Here is a 27,485-nt window from a genome sequence, read left to right on the forward strand (position 1 = left end):
GCCAGTGGACTTGCACAGAAATGCCTGCACTGTCCTACATAATTTTAATGCCAAGAAGTGAATGCAAAATGGTTTCTTGACTATTGCACCTTCTCAGGACTTTGGATGGCTCCTAAAGGGTGTGATGGTAGTATATGGACAATATCTTCATTAGTTTCACTGATTGATAATAGATGATCAGACAGATTTCAAATGTCAAATTTCAATGCTATTGATAGTGAGTTTATTGTCACATAAGAAAGAGATTGACAGGTTCTTGATTAGCCAGGGCATCAAAGGTTTTGAAGAGAAGGCTGGGCAGTGGGACTGAGTGGGAAAAATGGATCAGCTCATGATTAAATGGTGGGACTCAATGGGCTGGTTAGCCTATTTCTGCTCCCATGACATTTACATTGTACAATGTACATATGCACTGAAATTCTTACTTGCTATAGCCAAACTTGTCTTTTGTAAAAACAATGAATATAGTATATTAAATTGAATTTAAAAAAGACTATAAATACAAAAAATAAATCACAATTATTCTTGTGCAAAGCAAAGTGACTTGGCAATAGTGTAGACAGTTTTTTATGGAGTTGGAACAGTCCCTGTTAAATGGAACAAAGGGAGGTTCAAGAGCCTGATAGCTGTTGGAAAGAAACTTTAAAAAATATTTAAAATGTTTCCATACATTTAGTAATACTATTTATATAATAATACAGATTCCAAAGAACCAAAATAAAGTTACATATATGATGGTTTACACCCCATCCCACAAACCCCACCTCACTCAACATCCCTCCTCAAAAAAAAATACTATAAATCTCTAAGTATAAAAAGAAAAGAGTAAAAGAAAGAAATAGAAAGAGTTTTTGGATTACATAGAGAAGCATCATTTGGCATATATCTTGAAATTTTTCATAACTACTCAGAAGAGAATCTCGCATGTCTAGATGTATACGGAGAATATAATGACAAATTTAATCCCATTATTTGGGCTTACAGGCACCAAATTTGTATGAACATAGAATACATATTTCAAAAATTCTATGTAATTTTTTCCAAAGGAATACAACTTTGAAAGTCTGCATGTCACCTTAGCATACCCAAAGAAGTATCAGACTTCCAAGTAACTGCAAAACATTTCCTCACTAGAAAAAAACTGTCCTTGAACTGATTTTCTGTGAGACTTCCCAGACCTTCGTCACCTGTTTGCCATTTATCTTTTTTCTGTTGTTAAGGGTCTGAATCAAGGTTTGACATTTTCAGGATGTCACATTTCTGCCTGGGTACTTTGAGTACTTGGCTTCTTGTATTGCTATTAAATGGCATTGCAAAGTATGCTTCCAAATTTAAAATTATGCTTAAAATTGAAAATAAGAAGCAGTTGTGAGCTGAAGATAAAAAAAATATGGGGGAGAATTACCAAAATATGTTTATAAATGTAGAGGTGACTGAAGGGGAAGAGTCTTTTCTTTGGCTTGGCTTCGCGGACGAAGATTTATGGAGGGGGTAAAAAGTCCACGTCAGCTGCAGACTCGTTTGTGGCTGACAAGTCCGATGCGGGACAGGCAGACACGATTGCAGCGGTTGCAAGGGAAAATTGGTTGGTTGGGGTTGGGTGTTGGGTTTTTCCTCCTTTGCCTTTAGTCAGTGAGGTGGGCTCTGCGGTCTTCTTCAAAGGAGGTTGCTGCCCGCCAAACTGTGAGGCGCCAAGATGCACGGTTTGAGGCGTTATCAGCCCATTGGCGGTGGTCAGTGTGGCAGGCACCAAGAGATTTCTTTAGGCAGTCCTTGTACCTTTTCTTTGGTGCACCTCTGTCACGGTGGCCAGTGGAGAGCTCGCCATATAACACGATCTTGGGAAGGCGATGGTCCTCCATTCTGGAGACGTGACCCATCCAGCGCAGCTGGATCTTCAGCAACGTGGACTCGATGCTGTCGACCTCTGCCATCTCGAGTACTTCGACGTTAGGGATGAAAGCGCTCCAATGGATGTTGAGGATGGAGCGGAGACAACGCTGGTGGAAGCATTCTAGGAGCCGTAGGTGATGCCGGTAGAGGACCCATGATTCGGAGCCGAACAGGAGTGTGGGTATGACAACGGCTCTGTATACGCTCATCTATGTGAGGTTTTTCAGTTGGTTGTTTTTCCAGACTCTTTTGTGTAGTCTTCCAAAGGCGCTATTTGCCTTGGCGAGTCTGTTGTCTATCTCATTGTCGATCCTTGCATCTGATGAAATGGTGCAGCCGAGATAGGTAAACTGGTTGACCGTTTTGAGTTTTGTGTGCCCGATGGAGATGTTGGGGGGCTGGTAGTCATGGTGGGGAGCTGGCTGATGGAGGACCTCAGTTTTCTTCAGGCTGACTTCCAGGCCAAACATTTTGGCAGTTTCCGCAAAGCAGGACGTCAAGCGCTGAAGAGCTGGCTCTGAATGGGCAACTAAAGCGGCATCATCTGCAAAGAGTAGTTCACGGACAAGTTTCTCTTGTGTCTTGGTGTGAGCTTGCAGGCGCCTCAGATTGAAGAGACTGCCATCCGTGCGGTACCGGATGTAAACAGCGTCTTCATTGTTGGGGTCTTTCATGGCTTGGTTCAGCATCATGCTGAAGAAGATTGAAAAGAGGGTTGGTGCGAGAACACAGCCTTGCTTCACGCCATTGTTAATGGAGAAGGGTTCAGAGAGCTCATTGCTGTATCTGACCCGACCTTGTTGGTTTTCGTGCAGTTGGATAATCATGTTGAGGAACTTTGGGGGACATCCGATGCGCTCTAGTATTTGCCAAAGCCCTTTCCTGCTCACGGTGTCGAAGGCTTTGGTGAGGTCAACAAAGGTGATGTAGAGTCCTTTGTTTTGTTCTCTGCACTTTTCTTGGAGCTGTCTGAGGGCAAAGACCATGTCAGTGGTTCCTCTGTTTGCGCGAAAGCCGCACTGTGATTCTGGGAGAATATTCTCGGCGACACTAGGTATTATTCTATTTAGTAGAATCCTAGCGAAGATTTTGCCTGCAATGGAGAGCAACGTGATTCCCCTGTAGTTTGAGCAGTCTGATTTCTCGCCTTTGTTTTTGTACAGGGTGATGATGGTGGCATCACGAAGATCCTGAGGCAGTTTACCTTGGTCCCAACAAAGCTTGAAAAACTCATGCAGTTTGGCATGCAGAGTTTTGCCGCCAGCCTTCCAGACTTCTGGGGGGATTCCATCCATACCTGCTGCTTTGCCACTTTTCAGTTGTTCGATTGCCTTATATGTCTCATCCAGGGTGGGAACCTCATCCAGCTCTAGCCTTAGGGGCTGTTGAGGGAGCTGGAGCAGGGCGGAATCTTGGACTGAGCGGTTTGCACTGAAAAGAGATTGGAAGTGTTCTGACCATCGGTTGAGGATGGAGATCTTGTCGCTGAGGAGGACTTTGCCGTCTGAGCTGCGCAGCGGGCTTTGGACTTGGGGTGAGGGGCCGTACACAGCCTTTAGAGCCTCGTAGAAACCCCTGAAGTCGCCAATGTCCGTGCTGAGCTGTGTTCGTTTGGCGAGGCTAGTCCACCACTCATTTTGGATCTCCTGGAGTTTGCGCTGAAGATGGCTGCATGCGCGACGGAAGGCTTGTTTCTTCTCTGGACAGGACGGCTTTGTAAGGTGAGCCTGGTGGGCAGCTCGCTTCTTTGCCAGCAGCTCCTGGATTTCCTGGCTGTTTTCGTCAAACCAGTCCTTGTTTTTCCTGGAGGAGAAGCCCAGTACCTCTTCAGTGGATTGCAGTATGGTAGTCTTCAACTGATCCCAGAGGGTTTCAGGGGACGGGTCCGTGAGGCGGGTTGCAACGTCGAGCTTTGCTTTGAGGTTTGCCTGGAAGTTTCCTCTCGCTTCGTCTGACTGCAGGTTTCCAACATTGAACCTCTTTCTGGGGGCTTTATTGTTCCTGGGCTTTGGCTTGAAGTGAAGGTTGAGCTTGCAGCGAACCAGCCGGTGGTCAGTGTGGCATTCCATGCTAGGCATGACCCTGGTGTGGAGCACATCTTGTTTGTCACTTTCTCGCACCAGGATGTAGTCCAGGAGGTGCCAGTGTTTGGATCGGGGATGCATCCAGGTAGTCTTAAGGCTGTCCCTCTGCTGAAAAAGGGTGTTTGTAATGACAAGTCGCTGTTCTGCGCAGAGCTCCAACAGGAGGCGCCCATTGTCGTTGCACTTGCCGACGCCATGCTTGCCCAGGATTCCTGGCCAGGTTTCTGAGTCTTTGCCGACACGAGCGTTGAAGTCGCCCAGGATGACAACCTTGTCGGCTGTAGGGGTACGTTGGATGAGGTTGCGCAGGTCGGTGTAGAACTTGTTCTTTTCTGCTGGTTCCGCCTGGAGGGTTGGAGCATAGACACTGATGAGGGTGATGTGACGCTTGTTTTGAAGTGGGAGTCGCATGGACATGATTCGGTCCGAGAGGCCTGTCGGAAGGTTTTCGAGTTTGGAGGCAATGAAGCTCTTGACCATGAAGCCTACACCAGATAGGCGTCGTTCATCCGAAGGCTTGCCAGACCAGTAGAGTGTGTAGCCCGCGCCGCGTTCTTGGAGGCTGCCTACATCTGCCAGGCGGACTTCACTGAGAGCGGCTATGTCGATGTCAAGTCTGAGGAGTTCATGTGCAATGAGGGCAGACCGACGATCAGGTCGGTGGCTGTCAGCCTTGTCAAACATGGTTCTGATGTTCCAGCATGCTAGCTTGAGTTTGTGAGCATCTTTTGAGGGGGAGGACGTGGAGGGGGAGGACGTGGAGGGGGAGGACGTGGACCTGTCCTCGGGCCTGCGCAAAGGAGCTTTTAGGTGGAGTGCAGTGCGCGCAGTACTGGCCCCACCCTTTACACCCATGGTTCGTGTGCCGTGGCCGAGCAAGCTGGGACGTGGCAGCGAGGTCCTTGGGTCGTAGGTTTTATATCGGAGTGGCCTTCTCCTATGCAGGTTTCTTACCCGGGCTGGAGGGGCCTGCCTCCCCTCCTAGGTCGGTCCATACTGCCCGGACCGGGGCCGAGGCCGCTGCAGTTCACCCTGTGCCTGGATTGGGGCCACCGCCTCCCACTCTCTGCCCGGATCGGGGCCTTCGCCTGCCCCACTCGACCGAGGCCGGGGCCGCCGTCTCCCCCTTGCTCCTGCCCGGATTGGGGCCGCCGCCGTCTACCCTTCGCCCGGACCGGGGCCGGGGCCACTGCTGCTCTCCCTGTGCCCGGACTGGGGCCGCCGCCTCCCACTCCCTGTCCGGACCGGGGCCTCCGCCTGCCTCACTCGACCGAGGCCGGGGCCGCCGTCTCCCCCTTGCTCCTGCCCGTATCGGGGCCGCCGCCGTCTACCCTTCGCCCGGGCCGGGGCCGCTGCTGCTCTCCCTGTGCCTGGACTGGGGCCGCCGCCTCCTACTCCCTGCCCGGACCGGGGCCTCCGCCTGCCTCACTCGACCGAGTCCGGGGCCGCCGTCTCCCCCTTGCTCCTGCCCGTATCGGGGCCGCCGCCGTCTACCCTTCGCCCGGACCGGGGCCGGGGCCGCTGCTGCTCTCCCTGTGCCTGGACTGGGGCCGCCGCCTCCTACTCCCTGCCCGGACCGGGGCCTCCGCCTGCCTCACTCGACCGAGGCCGGGGCCGCCATCTCCCCCTTGCTCCTGCCCGTATCGGGGCCGCCGCCGTCTACCCTTCGCCCAGACCGGGGCCGGGGCCGCTGCTGCGGCATCTTCATCAACTGGAACTCTTGTTTAATTTGTTGGCAGATTTTGGCAAAAATGTATTAATATTAGAAATCTTAAATTAAAAAAAACCAGAAAATGCTGGAAACGCTCAACAGATCAGGCAGGAAAAGCATAAAAGGATTCTCTTCCCACATGGATGCTGTTTGAGCTGTTGTGTGCTTCCAGCCTTTACTGATTATATTTTAAGTCGGGTATTATCTGTAGAAAAAGAAGCAATTTGACATTTCCGGTCAAATACCTTTTTCGCAAATTGTGAAGGAGAGAGAATATGTCAATATGTTGTTTCAGGGAGGATGAGAAGGGATGGAGAAGACCAGGGGAATATGTCTGATAGTGTGAATCACCTATGGACCAGAAAGAGAACATATTTATCTTGATACATTATTGAAATGAGGGCAATTTGAGTTAGTTTGGCAGTTCACTGTCCAGAATTGTCTTTGGTCTTTACCAATCCAGATCAACAACAGTCTCATCACCCATCACTTGTAGTTGAAGAAAAGGACTAAACCTTATTTTGAATAAGCATCCCCCATTTTCACCATGCCTTCAGGCAGCATCAGATTGCAAATGTTTTCTAAACTTCAGCTGACATTCATTTGTGGGTTCAAGAGATGGCATTGTGGATGCTGTTTCATCATGCTTTCTGACTTGTTGTGGAGTTGTATAAATAGCTGAAGTATAGAATAATAATCACATGGAAATGACTTTTCTCATCTCTCACTTTGAACAGAAGACATGCTTTTAAATTAATGCCATGTGCAGTTTATTGTAATATTTTAAAAGACCATCGGGATTGACGTTCATTAATTCCATAGTGCACAAGACAAGAAACGCACATGTTTATCAATAAGGAATAGGATCTAGTGTTCTTCAGTGAATTTGCCATGAAATTCAGAAGTTGCTGTCTTTGATTCCTTGCTCATTTGAGGCAATTAGCAAAGAATTGCTGATCTGGCATGAATTGTAGCTGATTTGAACACTTATTATGACAGAATCTTCACTGTTTATGCCATTTAAGGAGCAATTGAGTTTTTCTTTGGCTTGGCTTCGCGGACGAAGATTTATGGAGGGGGTAAAAGTCCACGTCTGCTGCAGGCTCGTTTGTGGCTGACAAGTCCGATGAGGGACAGGCAGACACGGTTGCAGCGGCTGCAGGGGAAAATTGGTTGGTTGGAGTTGGGTGTTGGGTTTTTCCTCCTTTGCCTTTTGTCAGTGAGGTGGGCTCTGCGGTCTTCTTCAAAGGAGGTTGCTGCCCGCCGAACTGTGAGGCGCCAAGATGCACGGTTTGAGGCGATATCAGCCCACTGGCGGTGGACAATGTGGCAGGCACCAAGAGATTTCTTTAGGCAGTCGTTGTACCTCTTCTTTGGTGCACCTCTGTCACGGTGGCCAGTGGAGAGCTCGCCATAGAACACGATCTTGGGAAGGCGATGGTCCTCCATTCTGGAGACATGACCCACCCAGCGCAGCTGGATCTTCAGCAGCGTGGACTCGATGCCGTCAACCTCTGCCATCTCGAGTACTTCGACGTTAGGGATGAAAGCACTCCGATGAATGTTGAGGACGGAGCGGAGACAACGCTGGTGGAAGCGTTCTAGGAGCCGTAGGTGATGCCGGTAGAGTTTTTAGCAGGAGGACCATCGCCTTCCCAAGATCGTGTTATATGGCGAGCTCTCCACTGGCCACCGTGACAGAGGTGCACCAAAGAAAAGGTACAAGGACTGCCTAAAGAAATCTCTTGGTGCCTGCCTCATTGACCACCGCCAGTGGGCTGATATCGCCTCAAACCGTGCATCTTGGCGCCTCACAGTTTTGCGGGCAGCAACCTCCTTTGAAGAAGACCACAGAGCCCACCTTACTGACAAAAGGCAAAGGAGGAAAAACCCAACACCCAACCCCAACCAACCAATTTTCCCCTGCAACCGCTGCAACCGTGTCTGCCTGTCCCGCATCGGACTTGTCAGCCACAAACAAGCCTGCAGCTGACGTGGACATTTACCCCCTCCATAAATCTTCGTCCGCGAAGCCAAGCCAAAGAAAGAAGTAGTAATTACTGCAGTAATAAATCACCTTACAAAGCCGTCCTGTCCAGAGAAGAAACAAGCCTTCCATCGCGCATGCAGCCATCGTCAGCGCAAACTCTGGGAGATCCAAAATGAGTGGTGGACTAGCCTCGCCAAACGAACCCAGCTCAGCGCGGACATTGGCGACTTCAGGGGTTTCTACGAGGCTCTAAAGGCTGTGTACGGCCCCTCACCCCAAGTCCAAAGCCCGCTGCGCAGCTCAGACAGCAAAGTCCTCCTCAGCGACAAGATCTCCATCCTCAACCGATGGTCAGAACACTTCCAATCTCTTTTCAGTGCCAACCGCTCAGTCCAAGATTCCGCCCGGCTCCAGCTCCCTCAACATCCCCTAAGGCTAGAGCTGGATGAGGTTCCCACCCTGGATGAGACATATAAGGCAATCGAACAACTGAAAAGTGGCAAAGCAGCAGGTATGGATGGAATCCCCCCAGAAGTCTGGAAGGCTGGTGGCAAAACTCTGCATGCCAAACTGCATGAGTTTTTCAAGCTTTGTTGGGACCAAGGTAAACTGCCTCAGGATCTTCGTGATGCCACCATCATCACCCTGTACAAAAACAAAGGCGAGAAATCAGACTGCTCAAACTACAGGGGAATCACGTTGCTCTCCATTGCAGGCAAAATCTTCGCTAGGATTCTACTAAATAGAATAATACCTAGTGTCGCCGAGAATATTCTCCCAGAATCACAGTGCGGCTTTCGCGCAAACAGAGGAACTACTGACATGGTCTTTGCCCTCAGACAGCTCCAAGAAAAGTGCAGAGAACAAAACAAAGGACTCTACATCACCTTTGTTGACCTCACCAAAGCCTTCGACACCGTGAGCAGGAAAGGGCTTTGGCAAATACTAGAGCGCATCGGATGTCCCCCAAAGTTCCTCAACATGATTATCCAACTGCACGAAAACCAACAAGGTCGGGTCAGATACAGCAATGAGCTCTCTGAACCCTTCTCCATTAACAATGGCGTGAAGCAAGGCTGTGTTCTCGCACCAACCCTCTTTTCAATCTTCTTCAGCATGATGCTGAACCAAGCCATGAAAGACCCCAACAATGAAGACGCTGTTTACATCCGGTACCGCACAGATGGCAGTCTCTTCAATCTGAGGCGCCTGCAAGCTCACACCAAGACACAAGAGAAACTTGTCCGTGAACTACTCTTTGCAGACGATGCCGCTTTAGTTGCCCATTCAGAGCCAGCTCTTCAGCGCTTGACGTCCTGCTTTGCGGAAACTGCCAAAATGTTTGGCCTGGAAGTCAGCCTGAAGAAAACTGAGGTCCTCCATCAGCCAGCTCCCCACCATGATTACCAGCCCCCCCACATCTCCATCGGGCACACAAAACTCAAAACGGTCAACCAGTTTACCTATCTCGGCTGCACCATTTCATCAGATGCAAGGATCGACAATGAGATAGACAACAGACTCGCCAAGGCAAATAGCGCCTTTGGAAGACTACACAAAAGAGTCTTGAAAAACAACCAACTGAAAAACCTCACAAAGATAAGCGTATACAGAGCCGTTGTCATACCCACACTCCTGTTCGGCTCCGAATCATGGGTCCTCTACCGGCACCACCTACGGCTCCTAGAACGCTTCCACCAGCGTTGTCTCCGCTCCATCCTCAACATCCATTGGAGCGCTTACATCCCTAACGTCGAAGTACTCGAGATGGCAGAGGTCGACAGCATCGAGTCCACGCTGCTGAAGATCCAGCTGCGATGGATGGGTCACTTCTCCAGAATGGAGGACCATCGCCTTCCCAAGATCGTGTTATATGGCGAGCTCTCCACTGGCCACCGTGACAGAGGTGCACCAAAGAAAAGGTACAAGGACTGCCTAAAGAAATCTCTTGGTGCCTGCCACATTGACCACCGCCAGTGGGCTGATAACGCCTCAAACCGTGCATCTTGGCGCCTCACAGTTTGGCGGGCAGCAACCTCCTTTGAAGAAGACCGCAGAGCCCACCTCACTGACAAAAGGCAAAGGAGGAAAAACCCAACACCCAACCCCAACCAACCAATTTTCCCCTGCAACCGCTGCAATCGTGTCTGCCTGTCCCGCATCGGACTTGTCAGCCACAAACGAGCCTGCAGCTGACGTGGACTTTTTACCCCCTCGATAAATCTTCGTCCGCGAAGCCAAGCCAAAGAATAAATTATAGAGCCTTGAAAAACTAATTTGATGTGTAGAGACTTAGTCCTTCAGAACGGTTCTTTTAAGATCCAATTTTATTTTCAATTTGAATTGTTAAAGGTTATTTATAATATTTACACTTTTATCTTAGTCCATGTACCAAACCTGGATTGACTTTAAAATGTTTAGAAATTCAAATTCAGACTGGAGGTCTGGTTTTCCAACTGTGGACTTTCTTCATTATCATTGGGTTGTCCATGTGATTAATGACAGAATGAAAAGGTGGATCCCTGCCATATTGCCCACTGACTTTATGATTAAAACTCAACTCATACCTTTTCTGACGTGAAAGTTTGTAATTAAGAAAAAGATTAATTAGCAACAAATCCAAGTGAAACACTGGCTGATTAATTAATAAACTATTATTAAGTTATCAAAACTAAGGGAGTTGCATTCAATATATTAATTTTATGCTGTTACGAGCCCAGAGGACTCAAAATCCAACAGCAACAGAAATTCACTAAGACGATGGCTACTTAAACAAAAATGGTTTTATTTCTTAATACATAATAATAAGATCAATATTTAATGTATTACTATTAACATAACTCAACCTAACTTAACCCCCTTCTAATTTTAAGCCCATGTGTATGTAATGTGTATGTGTTTAGGAATGTTCTTTTTCACCGTCCAATTATTTACTTTCCCTTCTCCAAGTTCACCGGTGTCAGTCAATCTTCCATACTGTGCACAGAATTAAACATGTGTTATCTTCACCAGGCTCTGGTGCTTTAACGTAAGCTATTACCACTCAAGAATGTTTTTGTTGGTTTTAGAGAGAGATTTGTTGTTCGTTGGACACACCCAAATTGATTTCCTTCAGTCAGCCGCTTGAGTGTCTTGCCGAAGAAACTTGCCTCCTCTTGGGCTTTTCCAAAAGATAACCTCTTCTTCCAGGTGACCGCAAAGGGTTCTTCTTTTTCCCCTCTTTCAGGAGAAACACATTAACCAGCCACACCCTCTGCAGTTAACTACAGAGATTTGGAATTTAAAACCTATCTTGAAATGGGGTCTTGCTGCAGGTCTGCAAACTTGCAGTCTTCAACACCAACTACTGCTAAATCTATCAGTCTTTCTCTCTCTCTCTCCCCCAAAGAATGAATGTTTTCTCTCTGCAAAACCACATGACTCCTCTTGGAACAGCAACCTTCAACCAGCAATTTAAACTTCTGGCACCAGTCTTAATAGCCAAAGATGTTCAGTTCTTGAGCCTGGACACTGTACAAACATGTTGACCCATTAACACCTACTTGTGAAACTCTCACAAGTACTCTCCCATTGTCTCAGCAAAGCCAAATGGAGACATGAAGTCTATCCCTGTGTGGTACTTGAGATGTTTGTTTGTGAAATGTGATCCAACAACTAAACCTTACAATCTCTTTTAAGATATATTTTATCATAATTTTATTAACCCATTCCATAACACTGTGAACATATAAATGTTGCTGCACAAAACATAAGGCTGAAACAAAGTCAAAAGTTCTCTCGTTTTGTTAATGTTGATTCAGATGCCTGGCTCTACAAGGCATCCTTTGTGAGGCAGTGGTTTAATTAGAAAATTGTTCTTTAGCAGAGTCTGTATAACATATGAATGAAAGTGAAAGTTTGAAAACCAACTTGTTAACATTTAATGCAGACAAGCATAAAAAGTTTGACTCACTTTGTTTTGACTTCATTATGGCCTGACTTCAGGATTTTGCAGAACCTTTTTAGAACTTTAAGTTTCAGTGATAAATGAGCCCAATATGTATTGATGCAAGATTCTGGAGAAATGCCAATGGGCTGCCTGGTGGTCCATTCCCAAGCTGGTCTGATCTCCTATTTATAAATTGGAAATGCCTGGAATTAAATTAACTAAATTACCTTGGTAAAACCTCATGGAAACCATATGTTGACCATATTCTCTGATGGTTTCATCTCAATCTGCAGACATTCCCAAGTACTGATGGGGATTCCTTGAGGAATTAGACAAGGTCATGGTAATTAACATAAAAAAGAGCAATTAAAAGTGCTGCTGATTCAGTTAAAATTAAATTGTCTTTGGTAGGGTAAGGAACCATCTCAAATATTTAACACATCATCAGAAATACAGTTGTTTCCTAATCACAGATATAGTCCCTTAAACATACTTTTAAAAATATATATATAATTTGGATTCATTCCCATAATAATTTTCATGCTTCTACCTTAAATTAGAATCCTGTAATGGAAAGGAAAGCATGTATCTTGATGTGCATTAACTTATTCCATGAATGATTAGCAGTGAAAAGACAAGAGAAAGATCATTAATCATTCAGACCCATCCTTCCATTCAGTCATGTTATAGCTGATCTATGCTCCAACTCTAACACATACACCTGCATCCCTTAATGTCTTGTAAACAATAAACTATCCATCTCGGGTTTAAAATCAACAGCTGAGACCATTAGATACTATTTGCAGAAAAAGTATGGCATTTATCTCACTATGTGCGTGGGAGTGTTTCCTGACTTCATTCCTAACTTCTTTGTTTTGGAATCTGCAAACAGGAAAAATATTTTTTTTCTCTGTTAATTCAATCAGTTACTCTTAATATCAAGAGCTTCATTTAAATCACCTTTTCACTTCCAGGAAATATGGCCCAGTTTGCATAATCTCTTATTGTTTATCCTTTGGAATTTGGTTGTTCTGTTGAGTCAGAATCAGAATTTATTGTCATGAACGTGTGTCACAAAATTAGCTCTTTTTGTGGCAGCATTCCCGGTGCAAAAATTGCTATAAATTACACATTTTTAAAATACAGTACATCTCCAATTATCCAAAATTGGATTATCCAAAATCCTCATTTATTCAAGAATTTTTTGGACCCAGAAGTAACATCTGTTCACCTCTGAAAATTTTTGGATAAATTAGGCTATCCGAAACAATCAAAAATCCTCAGTTATCCTAATTCTTTTTGGACTTAAACTGACCTCACAGGTTGAAAAAAAAATTCACTCAACATGAAATTAGAATGACAATTGTCCTCGTTTCAGGTAACTCCTTCCCCTCTCTCTTTCCATTTCTTCTTTACCTATCCCTATTGACTTTTCTCTCCAACTCGCCCTCTCAAACCATTTGCCACTGTCTCCCAGCCACAAGTGGTGGTCAGCAGAATCCCTTGTCCCAGTGTCATCATGGAGAGTGGCCTCCCGGGCAGGAGTGGGACTGAGGTGGGGAGGTGTCAGTGATCGTCGTTGGCATTTGGGAGGGGGAGTATGCACAGGAAAAGACTGGGTCTGTGTCAGGTTCCAGCATTGAGAACTAGAATGCAAAGCTTGAACGAGCCCACGGGGAGATGGGCGGCTGCTGGTTCGCCAGTGAGTATTCTACCAGCTCAGGAAACCTCCCTGGAGATCAATGGCTGTGGTGGGGATGTGTTGGGGATCAGCAGCGATGTTTGGGAGGTCTCAGTGAACTATGGCAGTGTTGGGGACCAGCATTTTTCTGGTGAGAATTAAACATTATTTTAATGCTTAAAAAGCCTTCCCTTGTTTAAACATTGATACAAGTGATTTGTTGTTTCTACTGGGCTGTTTTAAAAAAAAACAGTTCTCCAAAAAAAAAAGTTTATCTGACATAGGCCTAGTCCTGATCATTTTAGACAATTGGAGTTGTAATATAAATAAATTAGTGTAAAATAATAGAAATTCAGAAATCTGATGGTGGAAGGGAAGAAGTTGTTTTTATAGACTTCAGCCTCCTGTACCTCCTTCCTGATGGTAGCAATAAGAAGAGGGCATGGCCTGGGTGGTGAGGGTCCTTGACGATAGAGGCTGCTTTTTTGAGACACTGGCTCTTGTAAATGTCCTTAATGAAGTGAAGACGAATGCCAAATCTCTATAGTGTATTGGCACTTCAATACCAGACAGTGATACAGCCAGTCAGAATGCACGCTGTACACTTGTAAAAATTTGCAAGACTCTTTGGTAGCATACCAATTCTCCTCAAGCTCCTGATGAAGAAGAGCTGCTGGCGAGCCTTCTTCATGATTGCATCGACATGAAGGCCCCAAGATAGGTCTTCAAAGATGTTGATACACAGGAATTTGAAGTTCTTTACCCTTGCTGACCCCTTGATGAGGACTGGTTCATGTTCTACTGGTTTCCCCTTCCTGAAGTCCACAATCAGTTCCTAAGGTTTGCTAACATTGAGTACAAGGTTATTATTGTGACACCACTCAACTAGTTGATCTATCTCACTTCTGTACACATCCTCATTGCCATCTGTGATTCTGCTGACAACCATGGTGTCATTGGAAAGTTTGTAGGTGGCATTTGAATTGTGTAGAGAGTAGAGCAGTGCACTGCACTCCCTCCAAAGTCATTGTGTCCTTCCTAGGGTTTAGTGCCCAGAATTTCTAACTTAATTATTGCATAATTTTGTAGTTTGGTCTTCTGGAATAAAAGGACGAATAACCCATTGGCCTTTTTGATTACTTTCTGTATTTCTCCATGATATTTCCAAATGTGCACCAAGTTTTATGTATCTAACAAATATGACATGATTTTTTTTCCAAAATCAAATAAGGGTGGACAGTAAAAGTGCCAAGGAATGTTGATGTAAAGAGGGGCCCAAATGTGACAACCAAGGTAAATGGGATGGTGAAGAAAGCATGTAACTATGCTTGCTTTCATTGATTGGGGTATGAAATTTGGAACATTATGATGTCACAAAATATGGTTGGATGACAATTGGAGTATTGTATCCAATTCCTGTTCCCACAACATCAGAAGGATTCAGATTTCATATTTATTGTTAGAGTACATATATGACATCACATACAACCCAGAGATTCTTTTTCCTGAGGGCGAGGTAGAATTATTACTTACTGATAGTGCAAAAAAAATGTACTCAACATAGACATATAAACATACAAAGAAATGTAAACAAACTGTGCAATGCAGAGACCAAAAAAAGTTCATGAAGTGCAAGAGTTAGAGTCCTTAAAAGAGTCCCTGATTGAGTTTGTTATTGAAGAGTCTGAAGGATGTGGTTGCATCAGAGTATGCAGAGGTGATTCACCAGGATGTTGTTTAGACTGGAGAGTTTTAGTAATGGGGATAAACTGGATAGGCTGACAGGATATAGGAGCAGAAATAGGTCCATTGGCCCATTGAATCTGTTTTGCCTTTCTAATCATGGACTGATCCATTCTCCCACTCAGCCCCACTCTCCGGCTTTCTCCCCATAGCACTTAATGCCCTGAATAATCAAATACCTGTCAATCTCTGCCTTAAGTACATCCAACGACCTCACTTCAACAATTGCCTGTGGCAACAAGTTTCATAGACTCACAACCCTCTAGCTGAACAGATTTTTCTGCTTCTCTGTTTTAAATTATCACCCTTTTATACTGAAGTTATCAAATATTGTCCTAGAAATCCCTACCATGAGAAACATCCTTGCCACATCTACTCTGTCCAGACTGTTCAGCATTCTAAATGCTTCTAAGTTCCCACTCCTTCTGTACCGCAACACGTACAGTTTAAGAGCTGGCAATCGTTCCTCATATGTTAACCCTTTCATTCTTGGTATCGTTATAGTATATCTCCTCTGAACCCTCTCCAATGTCAGCTTGTCTTTTCTCAAATAAGGCATCCACACTGTACCCAGGCCTCATCAGTGCATTATAGAATCTCAACATTACATTGATGCTCTTGTATATTTTCCTCTAGAAATGAATGCCAATGTTGCATTTGCCTTCTTCAACCTGATTCAATCTGGAGGTTAACCTTTAGGGTCTCCTGCATGAGAACTCCCAAGTCCTTTTGCACCTCATAATTTTGAATTTTCTCCCCATCTAAATAATAATCTGATCATCTATTTCTTCTACTAAATTTCATGACCGTCCACTTTCCAACATTGTATTTCATCTGCCAACTCTTTGCCCATTCTCATAATCTATCAAAGTCTCTCTGCAGTATCCTCAGCCCCACCTCCCCTACCACCTATTTTGTGTTTCATCTGCAAATTTAGCCACAAAACCACCTATCCCATAATTCAAATCATTTATATACAATGAAAAAAGAGGCCCCAACACCGATCCCTGTGGAACACTGCTCATAACCAGAAGCCAACCAGAATAGGATCCCTCTGTAAAGGTTAAAACCTTGTGTTTATACTTATTAGTTAATTTTATGACTATCCCTTTAAGAAATATTGTTGTTTGTAGGGTTACCATAATTATTATGATGCCATATGTTGTAATAACTGGGTGTACGGGGAGCTTGCTTTCATTCTTCAAAGAACTATGGAGGAGGCGTAAGCATCGAAATACTTTTCAGTGAATTCATCTTAATCATCTTATTTCATCTTAATCATCTTAATTTTGATTTAACTGTTTAAAAAAGAATATCATTATCATTATACAGTATGCTTTATTTACTCAAGTAATGAAAATTTGTTGTGAAGTTATGCAAAATGTTTAATCGCTATCAACAAATTAAAGCTACTTACAGCTACAATTACAAAGTCTGATTTATTGAATTAATAAGATAGTAATTCAGAATATTGTCACTTACATTTATGTGAAGATGACGTTTTGAAATTGGGAAATATGAGAGATAGGAAAATGTCATCTATACCCTCTTTTCCTACTCTATTTCTTTCTGACTAACCAATGCTCTCTACCCATGCAAGTGGTTGTTGTTGTTCATCCTTTGTAGTTGTAGATGACCATGGCTTCAAAGTCAAATTGGAGATTGGTGGCTGTGGGACTGGAGATGACTGGTGAGGCCAATCCGGGCCCTGATGTGGGACACAAGTGGGTGGGTGCTGTCATTGCAGTGGATGCTGCTTGGGCCTTGCGCACAGCACGCTTTCGTTGTGCCTTGATGATGTGCCTGACTTCAGCTGCATGGGCTCCTGTGGTGATCTTGCTGCACCAAGCTGGATGGTCGAGGGCAAGGGTCTCCCACATGTTGATGTCGACACCCAGACCTTTGAGGCAGTCTTTGTAACATTTTTTCTGCCACCTGACTGAGGACTTGTCTTGACACAGTTCTCCATACACCAGCTGCTTAGGCAATCAGCTGTCTGGCATTCTGACCACATCATGAATAAACTCCAACCATAGGTGATCTGCTGTCTTCCCCATTAGTGTGATTTTTCCCTCATCAACTTTGCCCAGTTCATCTCTCATGCGACTGTAATTTTCTTTACTCCACTAAAATACCAACACATCAGATTCTCTAGCCTTTCCTTTTGAAATTTCAAAGTGAATGCAATCATATTGTAATCTTTGCCTCCTTTCTAATCATGATGTAGCACCCAATCCAGAACAGCCACTCTCCTGGAAGGCTCATCAAAAAGCTGCTCCGAAGCACCATCCTGTATGCATTACACAAACTCTCTTTCCTGAGATCCCGTACCGACCTGACTTTCCCAATGTACTTTCGTGTTAAAATCCACCATGGTTCTCATAACGCTGTCCATCTGACATGCCTTGTCTATTTTGATTTGTATGTTGTGATCCACATTCTGGCTGCTGTTTAGAGGCCTGTACCTTTACCATTCCTTAACTCAATCCATAAGGACTCTACCTATTCATTTCCTATGTCTCTTCTTTCCAATGATTTAATATTGTTCTTTACCAGCAGAGCCTCGCCACCCCCTCTGCTTACCTGCCTCTTTTTCAGATAGGCAATGTATTCCTGAATGTTCAGCTCCCAGTGACATCCGTCCTTTAGCCACGACTCTGTAATGGTCACAACATAGTACCCTCCAATATGTAGCTGAACTCCAAGATCACCCACCTTGTTTCTAATGCTGCATGCATCTTAGTACAATACCTTGATTTCCCTTAAGTGAATTAGGCTAATGCGTAACCTGATAAATTATGAGAAATATGAATATTTTCCCATGGTTGGGGTATAAAAAGCATAGGCTTAGGATGAGAGGAAGGAATTTTAAAAAAGATTTGAGAGGGAAGATCTTTTTTCACTGGGTGGAAATACATTGCCAGAGGTGGAATCAGGTACAATTACTATGTTTAAGACCTATTTAGACAGGCACTCGAAGGAGCAAGACATGGAAGGATATGGATTAAATCTGTGCAAATGGGATTAATGTCGATGGATTAAAAAGGTCAGCATATACGTGGTGATCTGATACATCCATTTCTCTGCTGTGGGACTCGCTGGCTATCTCCTAAGAAAGTATTCTTAGTCCTTTTTAATTCCAATGTAGTTGATTTGCTTATTTGCAATCAAATTGCCAAAATTCACTCTTGATAAAGGGAGTTTTTCAGGTTAGCAGAGAGTGGTAAGTGGGGTGCCGCAGGGGTCGGTGTTAGGCCCACAACTGTTCATCATTTACATTGATGACTTGGAGGAGGGGACAAAATGTGGTGTAGCCAAGTTTGCGGATGACACCAAATTGAGTGGAAGAGCAAATTGTAATGAGGATGTGGAGAGTCTGCAGAGGGAGGTAGTTAAGCTGGATGAGTGGGCAAAGGTCTGGCAGATGGAGTACAATGTTAGTAAGTGTGAGGTTATCCACTTTGGCAAGAAAAATAAAAGAGCTGAATATTATTTAAAGTGTGAAAAACTACAGCATGCTGTTGTGCAGAGGGACTTGGGAGTGCTTGTGCATGAATCGCAAAAAGTTAGGTTGCAGGTGTAGCAGGTCATTAAGAAGGCAAATGGAATGTTGGCCTTCATCGCTAGAGGATTGAATTCAGGAATAGGGAGGTAATGTTGCAACTGTATAAGGTACTGGTGAGACCGCACCTGGAGTACTGTGTCCAGTTCTGGTCTCCATATTTGAGGAAGGATATACTGGCTTTGGAGACGGTCCAGAGGAGGTTTACTAGGTTGATCCCTGGGATGAAGGGGTTGACTTATGATGAAAGATTAAATCGTCTAGGATTGTATTCGCTCGAGTTCAGAAGAATGAGAGGAGATCTTATAGAAACATATAGGATTATGAAGAGTATGGATAGGATAGATGTAGGAAGGTTTTTTGAGCTGGCCGGGGAAACTAAAATGAGAGGACACAGTCTCAAGATTCGGGGGAGTAGATTTAGGACAGAGATGAGGAAAAATAGTTTTTCCCAGAGAGTGGTGAATGTTTGAAATTCTCTAACCAGGGAAGTGGTTGAGGCTGCTTCATTAAACATATTTAAAATTCGGTTACATGATAAAGGAAGTAGGAGATATGGGGAGAAGGCAGGTAGGTTGAGTTAGGTCATAAATTAGATCAGCCATGATCTTATTGAATGGCGGAGCAGGCTCGATGGGCCATTTTTACTCCTGTTCCTACTTCCTATGTTCCTATGTAATGTGGCATTCACTCTGCTTACAACTTCACCTGTTTCTGTCATTGGCAAACAGGGTCTTTCAATCCCATCACCTAAGCATTTGAATTTATTTCCACCAATATCGTCTCTATACAGGAAGATCATGGCAGTCATACATGAGCTGATGTATATTTTTTGCAATCACATTGACATAAGTGAGATGGGGGAGGAGAAATCATGATTGTAGCTGATTGGTTAGTGTGATCGCATTTGGTCAAGTTACCATTTGGCCCAGATCTTTGAGCCACACCCCTGATTCTCCTCCACATCCTTTAACACCCACTGAACTGAAGGCTGACCTCCGGTGTCTATTTTGGTTTATGCGCGTTGGCCTCATCTCTGCCATGACCTGGTCTTTAACACCATTGAGGTTTGCTTTTGTCAGCCTACATCATTGTACATCACTGCACAAGAAACCTGGAGTTTCTAATAGTTTAAACAATACTGACTCAATTTAAACAAGATAAAGTTGCCTTCATCTGATTTGGAAGTTAACTGTTTACTAACAATCATTTGGACAGACAAATGTAGCTGGTCTGAGTTGGCTGAAACATTACAATTGTTTGTAAACGTAACGTTAAACTCGTGACGGGTAAAGGCCACTCAAATTTATTGGCATCTCATTTTATTCTTATGATCTGCTTCTGAACTGAATGATATTTCCACTTTGAATCATTTCTTATATTAAAGAAGTCCTTGACTTTATGGATATCTGACAATAACAAAATAAGCACACTTCAAATCTTTCTAAATTGCTGATTCTGTTAGATTACAAATGGCAGAATGTTTAAGTGACGTACACACTGGTGAGATTTAGTACTTGATTAAAAATGATAAAAATAGCCTTTCATTACAGTGCCTGGAACATTTCTTTTGGGCCCATAAATTTATGACAAAAGCTTAACTATTTAAGTCGTGAGCTGTGTTTTTTTTGTTTACACTTGGAACAGACAACTGAAAGAGATCTGACTCGCAGGAAAAAGTCACAGGCCAACCCACATATGTTGCTTAATGATTAAAGAAGAAAATAAATCCCCCGTTTAGTGGTCAACAAACTTCACATACAAAATTCCTGGAGCATGAAGTAAATATGAAGAACTCCTGGCAGAGAAATTAATTGAATTAGGGCACCATGATGCTAAAAGATAGTCTGAAGAACCTGTGTGATTTTCACATGTGGACAATCACAGTTTTCCACATGGACATTCGTCAAGCCCCAGTAATTTTAGGAGTCCTGTACTGTTGCTAAACTATTGAGTGCTAATTGATGTAATTCATAAACTTTTAAAGGATAGGTGACCACTGATTCAAATTACCAATGAAGTTCAACTTGCAGAAGTTTCTTCAGGCGCGAGGATAACTTGATTCAACTTCTGAGGTGGTGAAGGCGACCAGATGATGGCTGCTGGAGTGTTGATATTTGTTGTGTTTTGAGTTGAGCAAGAAATATGTCTGCATGATCTTGTCTTCCTCCACAACTTCTGCCCTCCATAGAAAAGTTCAGACAGAAATTCTAAAGGATATTTGTTAGTTTTGGGAGCCCTACTTTCAGATGCACTTTTTATTTAATTTCTTCATCAGATCTGTATTTTGATGCTACAAGGCAATTTGTTTTAAAATGCATGAGTGGGACTCAGGTTAACAATTTTGTTTTAAGATAATTGGCGGTGTTGGCAGAGCAAGTATCCTTGGCGTCTGCACAGCAAATCTCAGCAGGATCCTGGACAGTTAGTGGGGACAAGCATTCTGGATTTTACTTTTGCTATAAAAGCTGACAATGCTGGAGATTTCTTGAATATAAGGCAGATGAGGGGAATAAGAGAATTAACCTTTTGGATCAATGAAGATCATCGATCTGAATTGTAAACTTTATATCTGTTTCCAGGAATGTACTAAGAAAATTATTTTAAAAATGACAACACGGGTTCTAATTTATCAAATCATGGAATATGGTCAGATCCTGTTGCTGCATTTTTATCTTGTAAGGATTATGATATTTTGAGCTATTTATTTTGGAGAAACTATTAATTGTTACTTTAGCATGGCACCCTTTCAGCTATTTGAGGTGAGGTCCAAAACTCAGAACATTAATCACTGTTTTCACCTTTTCTCTTTATTTGTGCAGAGCCACCTCCAGTGATTCAGGTGCCCAACAACATCACTGTCATTCCTGGGGAGAGGGCTATTCTCACCTGCTTGACACTGAGCACGGTGCGCTACAACCTCACCTGGCAGAGAAATGGCATTGACCCAAGATTGACAGGGAGGCATGGGGTGCAAGTACTGAGCAACCTTTCTCTGGAGATTCGGAGTGTGCAACCAACTGATGCTGGGCCTTACAACTGCATTGCTGCAAATGAAGGGGGTGCCACACTGGCTTCCGTCTACTTGATAGTGCAAGGTAAGCTGTACAATTAAAATTTAAATGTATTCTTGCTCTATTTTGCCCCATTTCCTCAACATAAAAGCAGTTAGCAAGTTTTAAAAACAATGCAAGTTTCAGTTCACTATAATCTAAATAAATTGATGTATTAGTAGCTACAGAGTTCTTTAATTATCACCATTTAGTTAATATGATTGTAATGTGAGGATTGAGGAATAACCATTCAATTTTATTTTGTCCCTTTGGTTTACTTGTTTATTGTCTTGACAATATCTGGGCTTCATTAATATATGCCAAGAGTATAAAAGCATGGAAGTTAAACTGGACTTGTAAAACACTAGTCCAGTCTCAAATGTAGTTCTGTGTTCACTTCTGGACTTTGCATCATGAAGAATGTGAAGACATTAGAGCGAGTCTAGAAAATATTAATGGGAATAGTTCCTGGGATGAAGAACTATGTTTACAAGAATAGTTGTGGTAAGAGAAGACTCATTTGTGAGTGGGAAGGGAAGGTTGAGAACCACTGCTCTAGACCCAATTGTTACTGAAATATTTTGCTTGAGAAAAATTCTCATTGACCCATTTCCTTTGGAGTTATGAAACCATGCACATAACGAGTCTATGAGGGACAATTAAAACAGTGGTTTTCAAACTTTTTCCTTCCCACTCACATACCACCTTAAGCAGTCCTTTACTAATCACAGAGCCCACCTCACTGACAAAAGACAAAGGAGGAAAAACCCAACACCCAACCCCAACCAACCAATTTTCCCTTGCAACCGCGCCTGCCTGTCCCGCATCGGACTTGTCAGTCACCAACGAGCCTGCAGCAGACGTGGACATACCCCTCCATAAATCTTCATCCGCGAAGCCAAAGAACTAATCACAGAGCACAGCTCATAGGGAATACTTAAAGAGGTATGTGAGCGGAAAGAAAAAGGTTGAGAACCACTGTTCTACAGAATTATTTTGAAAATGCATTAATTCCATTTGTATTCATGAAAATAATGATCCCTTTGTGGACTGAGGGAATACTGAATAATAATAGGTGATTGATAGGTCGGTGAAAGGATTTTAAATGATACTTTAAGTCAAGGTGATGTAAGAAACATAAATATTTGCAACAGTAAATTGAAAGTGGTTCACTGGAGGCTTTGTCACCAATTATGAGTGAATTAGAAGGAAAAGCTACCAGATCAAAATCGGATCCAAAACATCTAAAGTGGACAAGGTTAGGCATTAACCCTAATATGGGCCGAGGATGCAAAGACTTTATAGATGAAATGTGGATAATGGAAACAAGGCCTCAATGGTTCAGCAACAATAATAAACATAATACAGTAATGAATATAAACTGGTGAACATTGAATATAGGGTATTTCTGTATTAACAACATTATGATTAATCAGAAGTATTGTATTTTCTTGTATAATTCATCTTGATCTCTATATACAAGCCAATAAAAGATTGAACAAGGAAGGATCAATTTCTTAATTTTATTGATGAATTGCAGTGCATTAGTTTGCACTTCTAATAGCTTTGGATATATAAAATTAGACAGCTGCTACATTTCACCTTTGATGAATGAGGTATATTAATTCTCAAAAACATGCAGGACTATTTGTGCACAGAGGGGAGGGAGAGGGTAGAGCAGAAATTAGTAATTACCCTTTGGCTTCATCTCTTCACACATTCTTTTGGGTAGTTTTAAGTTGTAAATATTATTGTAGATCAGATAGATAGTTTCAGAAGGGAGGATTTAAACCTTGCTCTTTTAAGCCTGAAAATAGAAAGAATTAGGAAATGTGATGTGGAGCCCTCTTATACCCTGTTCTCTGTCATGAGTAATTTATTTCTTGGATACCAGAATCTCCTTCTCTTGCAAACAGCTGCCAGGCCGCCTAAAGACAGTTAATTGCCACATACTATAGTCTGGATGATAGTCTTTGAGCCTCCTTTGATGTGAAATCATTACACAAAACTGCTTTTTCTTTGGGAGGTCATCTTCGAAGTAGAGTGAGTTGAACGTGATTTATTCATTTAATAAGGGCAGAATGGGAAGAGAAGATTTCCATTCAGCTTTTAAAAAGGCTACTCCTGTAGATTTCAATCAGGATAAAATGTACTGAATCAAGTTTTCTGAAATCAGTGTACAATTTTTTAAAAGATGTTTACATCCCAACTAGTTTTTCAGTGAGAAACCTTGGAAGAAAGAATCACAAAGAATAGAATCATATGTCAAAGAGAAGTGGTATTCGGCCCACGATGTCCATTGCAACCTTTTTTTAATCTACATTAGGCCACTCTTCATTTATTCCTTGCCTATTAAAGTGCCTGTCCAAGAGTCTCCTAATGCATCAATTGTTTCTGATGATTCTACCTCCACTGGCAGTAGCTTCCAGATATCAATCAATCTTGGAGTGGGGAAAAAACTTTCCCCTCATTTAAAACTCCTTCCTTCTACCTTAGACCTATTCCCTCTTGTTTGTCCCTATTCCCTATCCTAACTACACCTAGTATTTATACACCTCTGGTAGGTCACCCCTTTTTCACTCCAGAGAAAACGAGTCAAATTTCTCTCCATAACTAATGCTCTACAATCTATGCAGAATACAGGAGTAGAGAGTGAAAAATTATTTGACAATTCAGCTGCCTAGACTTGAGTTTTTATTTTCCTTTCCAGAACTAATTAAGCAAAATTCCATCAATTTCCATTTTGTCGTAATTTTTCATCTGTAGTCAATACACCATCCATAAATGGTATGGAGTGATGAGCTGTGAAAGATTATTTTGAGATAATGTAACAAGGTGCAATCTCACTGACAGGAAGTGTTCTCACATGGCAGCATATAGGAGGAAGATTGAAAACTTGGCCAAATGGTGTAGTAACAACAACCTCTCACTCAATGACTCAAAAACTAAGGAGCTGATGGTAGACTTTTGTCAGGTTTTTCTTACTGAATTGGAGTGCTTCATTATAAAAAGAAGCTGGGAGCTGTAAAGCTCTTAAGCAATTGACACAACCTTTGTGTGTTCGACTGCAAAGATGTCACTTGTTTTCCATTCTGGTTTACAGTGGAAATGAAATGATTCTCAATCTCCAACAAATTGTACGCATTGTCACCAAAAGTCAAAATTACCTTCCTCCTGTGATAAATTAATTGCTTTGTAGGTGTTGACATAGAACTATTTTAAAGTATTTTTGAACCAACTTACCACAAAGGTCAAATCACTAAACCTCTTTTTTATACATCTTTCCATACATTTGTATCAGAACTGTCTTATATTAACAAAACTATATAATATGCGAGTAAAATCAAGCCATATTTCAATGCTTGAAATCCAAATCTTGAAACTTTAGACTTCTTCCCCCTCAAAATGTAAATTTTTTCTAACTCCTGGCAGTACTGTGATTGTTTGGATTGGATACTCTGAGGCTCAGATCAATTAGCTGGTAATCTTGTCTCAATAGACTTTTTTTTGCCAAACATGCATCAAGGAATAGGTAAATTTGATGGTAACTAGGGAGAAGATAAAATGCTGGGTAGGTATAGCTCCTGGGAAGCAATAAGGCAATGGGAGGAAAATTGTGGGGAGCTTGAAGATGCTCAGGTTACAGATATATAGAGAAAGTAAATCAAAACTCCTGTACATACAGAAAGTTACTCAATTCATGAGGACATTACGATTTTCCAAAGCAAGCTGCTTACTACTAAGTCACAGTGGTTTTACTTTCCACTTACATACCACTTTAAGTATTTCCTATGCCATAAGTGTTCTGTGATTAATAAGGGAATGCTTATGGTGGTATGTGGGTGGAAAGAAAAAGTTTGAAAACCACTGTTTTAATCATTCCAAATTGATTTGTTATGTGCACAGTTTCATAACCCCAAAGGAAATGGGCCAATGACAATTTTTCTCAAGCAAAATATTTCAGTAATAATTGGGTCTAGAGCAGTGATTCTCAACCTTTCCTTCCTACTCACGTACCACCTTAAGCAATCACTTATTAATCACGGAACACTTATGGCATAGGGCACACATGTCAAACTCAGGCCCTTGGGCCAAATTTGGCCCATGATATAATTATATTTGGCCCGCAAGATCATATCAAATATGTATTAGAGCTGGCCCGCTGGCCGCCACGCCAGTATAGCGCATGCACAGGTAATACTACAAATCCCAGAATGCTTTGCAAATGTGTTGGCGCCGGCCCGTCAGCCCGCTAATCGCCCCCACCTCCTCTCTTTACTTTCATTAGCATCTGTGACCTGTCGCCGAACTCGCATGTAATAAACCCCTTACGCAAAATGGCCAAACGAAAGACAGAAAACAGGACCTTTCAAGACAGGTGCGAGGGAGACTATATGTTCATCATTTTAAAAGACAAACCTGTTTGTCATTGAAGCAAGTTGTTATTTTTTTGACTTGTTGGCTTGTGAAAAAAAATACATTTAAAAGGAGCTTAAAGGCTATAGAGAAATATTATTTATTGAATATTTTATTTCTCATTTGTCAATGCTTCTTCTGGAAAGAGTTTAACCAAAACTATTATTAAACATTTATTTTAATAAGAAAAAATTTCAGAAGAGAAAACATGCAGATGTTGTTGAAAATTTTCAATAAATATTTAGTTTGTCCCACGACTTAGTCCAAGTTTTTAATTTTGGCCCTCTGTGAATTTGAGTTTGACACCCCTGGTGTAGGGAATATTTAAAGTGGCATGTGAGTGGAAAGTAAAAGATTAGAAACCACTGGACTAAGGCATGAAAATTTGTCTGATGTTATGTACTTCCTCAGCAGCAATCTCATCACTGCATGTCCACTGATTAAAAACACCATGACAGATTCCTCCATTAACAATGCGGTTGGTCAGAACTTAAGAGAGATTGGTCTCTCTGTTCCAAAAAGAACAACCAACATTATAAGTTCAGAATTCCCCCTGATGAAAGTGGAAGTCACAAACTTGTTGGACACTTGATACTGGCCTTTTCTGAACTCAGTTTAAACACAGGATTCTTCAGCCCAGTAGCTGAGTGCCAGGTTATTTCAGAAACAGCCTTTCCATGTATTTGGTAGTGGTAGTGGGGGGTGGGGGGGGGGGGTGGGGGGGTGAGTTTCAGTCCAAATTTTTTTAAATTTATTGAGTTTAGTTGAGTGACTTGTTTTTATTTTGTATCTCTCCAAACGTTTTGTTTTAATTATTTTAATACTTTTTATTTTTTGTCAGTTTTTGAATATTTCTAAATGACATTTTAAAAACACTGGAATGCATAAAGTTCACAGTCGGAAAATTTCAGCTCCTTTGTGAGCAAGATAGTTCTGACACTCATGCATGATGGTATTTATTTGGGTATTTCACTTCCATAGTACAGGACAACACCAATGAGGATTGGTCCCTGATTAGTTTATGGTTGAGGAATCTGATGGTGGAAGGGCAGCAGCTGTTTCTGAATCTGGTGGTGTATGTCTCGTGGCACCTATACCTCTTTCCTGATGGTAGCAGAGAGAACAAAGCATGTCCTAGGTGGTGTGATCCTTGATGATCGTTGCTGTTCTCTGATGTTCTTGATTGTGGGCAGAGTTTTGCCTGTGATATACTGGGCTGTGTCTACTTCCTTTTTGCAGGGCTTTTCACTCATAAGGCCTTTTCACACCACCGAGTACATGTGAATTAACTTTCCAAATTGGAGGGTTAAATTGCAGGAATCACGCAGTGTGAAAGGAAACAACCGGGCAGGATGAGTCAATTTCAACCAGGCTTTCAACTCTGCTCAGGATAGAGTTGAAAGCTTGGCTGAGTTAACTCACCA

At 42.7% G+C, this 27,485-nt stretch overlaps 1 protein-coding gene across 1 annotated transcript in view; it reads left to right on the forward strand.

Moving 5' to 3' along the window:
• Positions 1–27,485, forward strand: part of hmcn1 (hemicentin 1) — a 538,964-nt gene that overhangs the window by 135,382 nt on the left and 376,097 nt on the right. Inside the window, exon 11 of the mRNA XM_069942357.1 lies at positions 21,415–21,690. Coding sequence (XP_069798458.1) covers positions 21,415–21,690 — 276 coding nt within the window. The remainder of the gene's footprint in view (positions 1–21,414; positions 21,691–27,485) is intronic.

This window comes from Narcine bancroftii, chromosome 5 (assembly GCF_036971445.1).
Source record: "Narcine bancroftii isolate sNarBan1 chromosome 5, sNarBan1.hap1, whole genome shotgun sequence".
NCBI classification, from domain to species: domain Eukaryota; kingdom Metazoa; phylum Chordata; class Chondrichthyes; order Torpediniformes; family Narcinidae; genus Narcine; species Narcine bancroftii.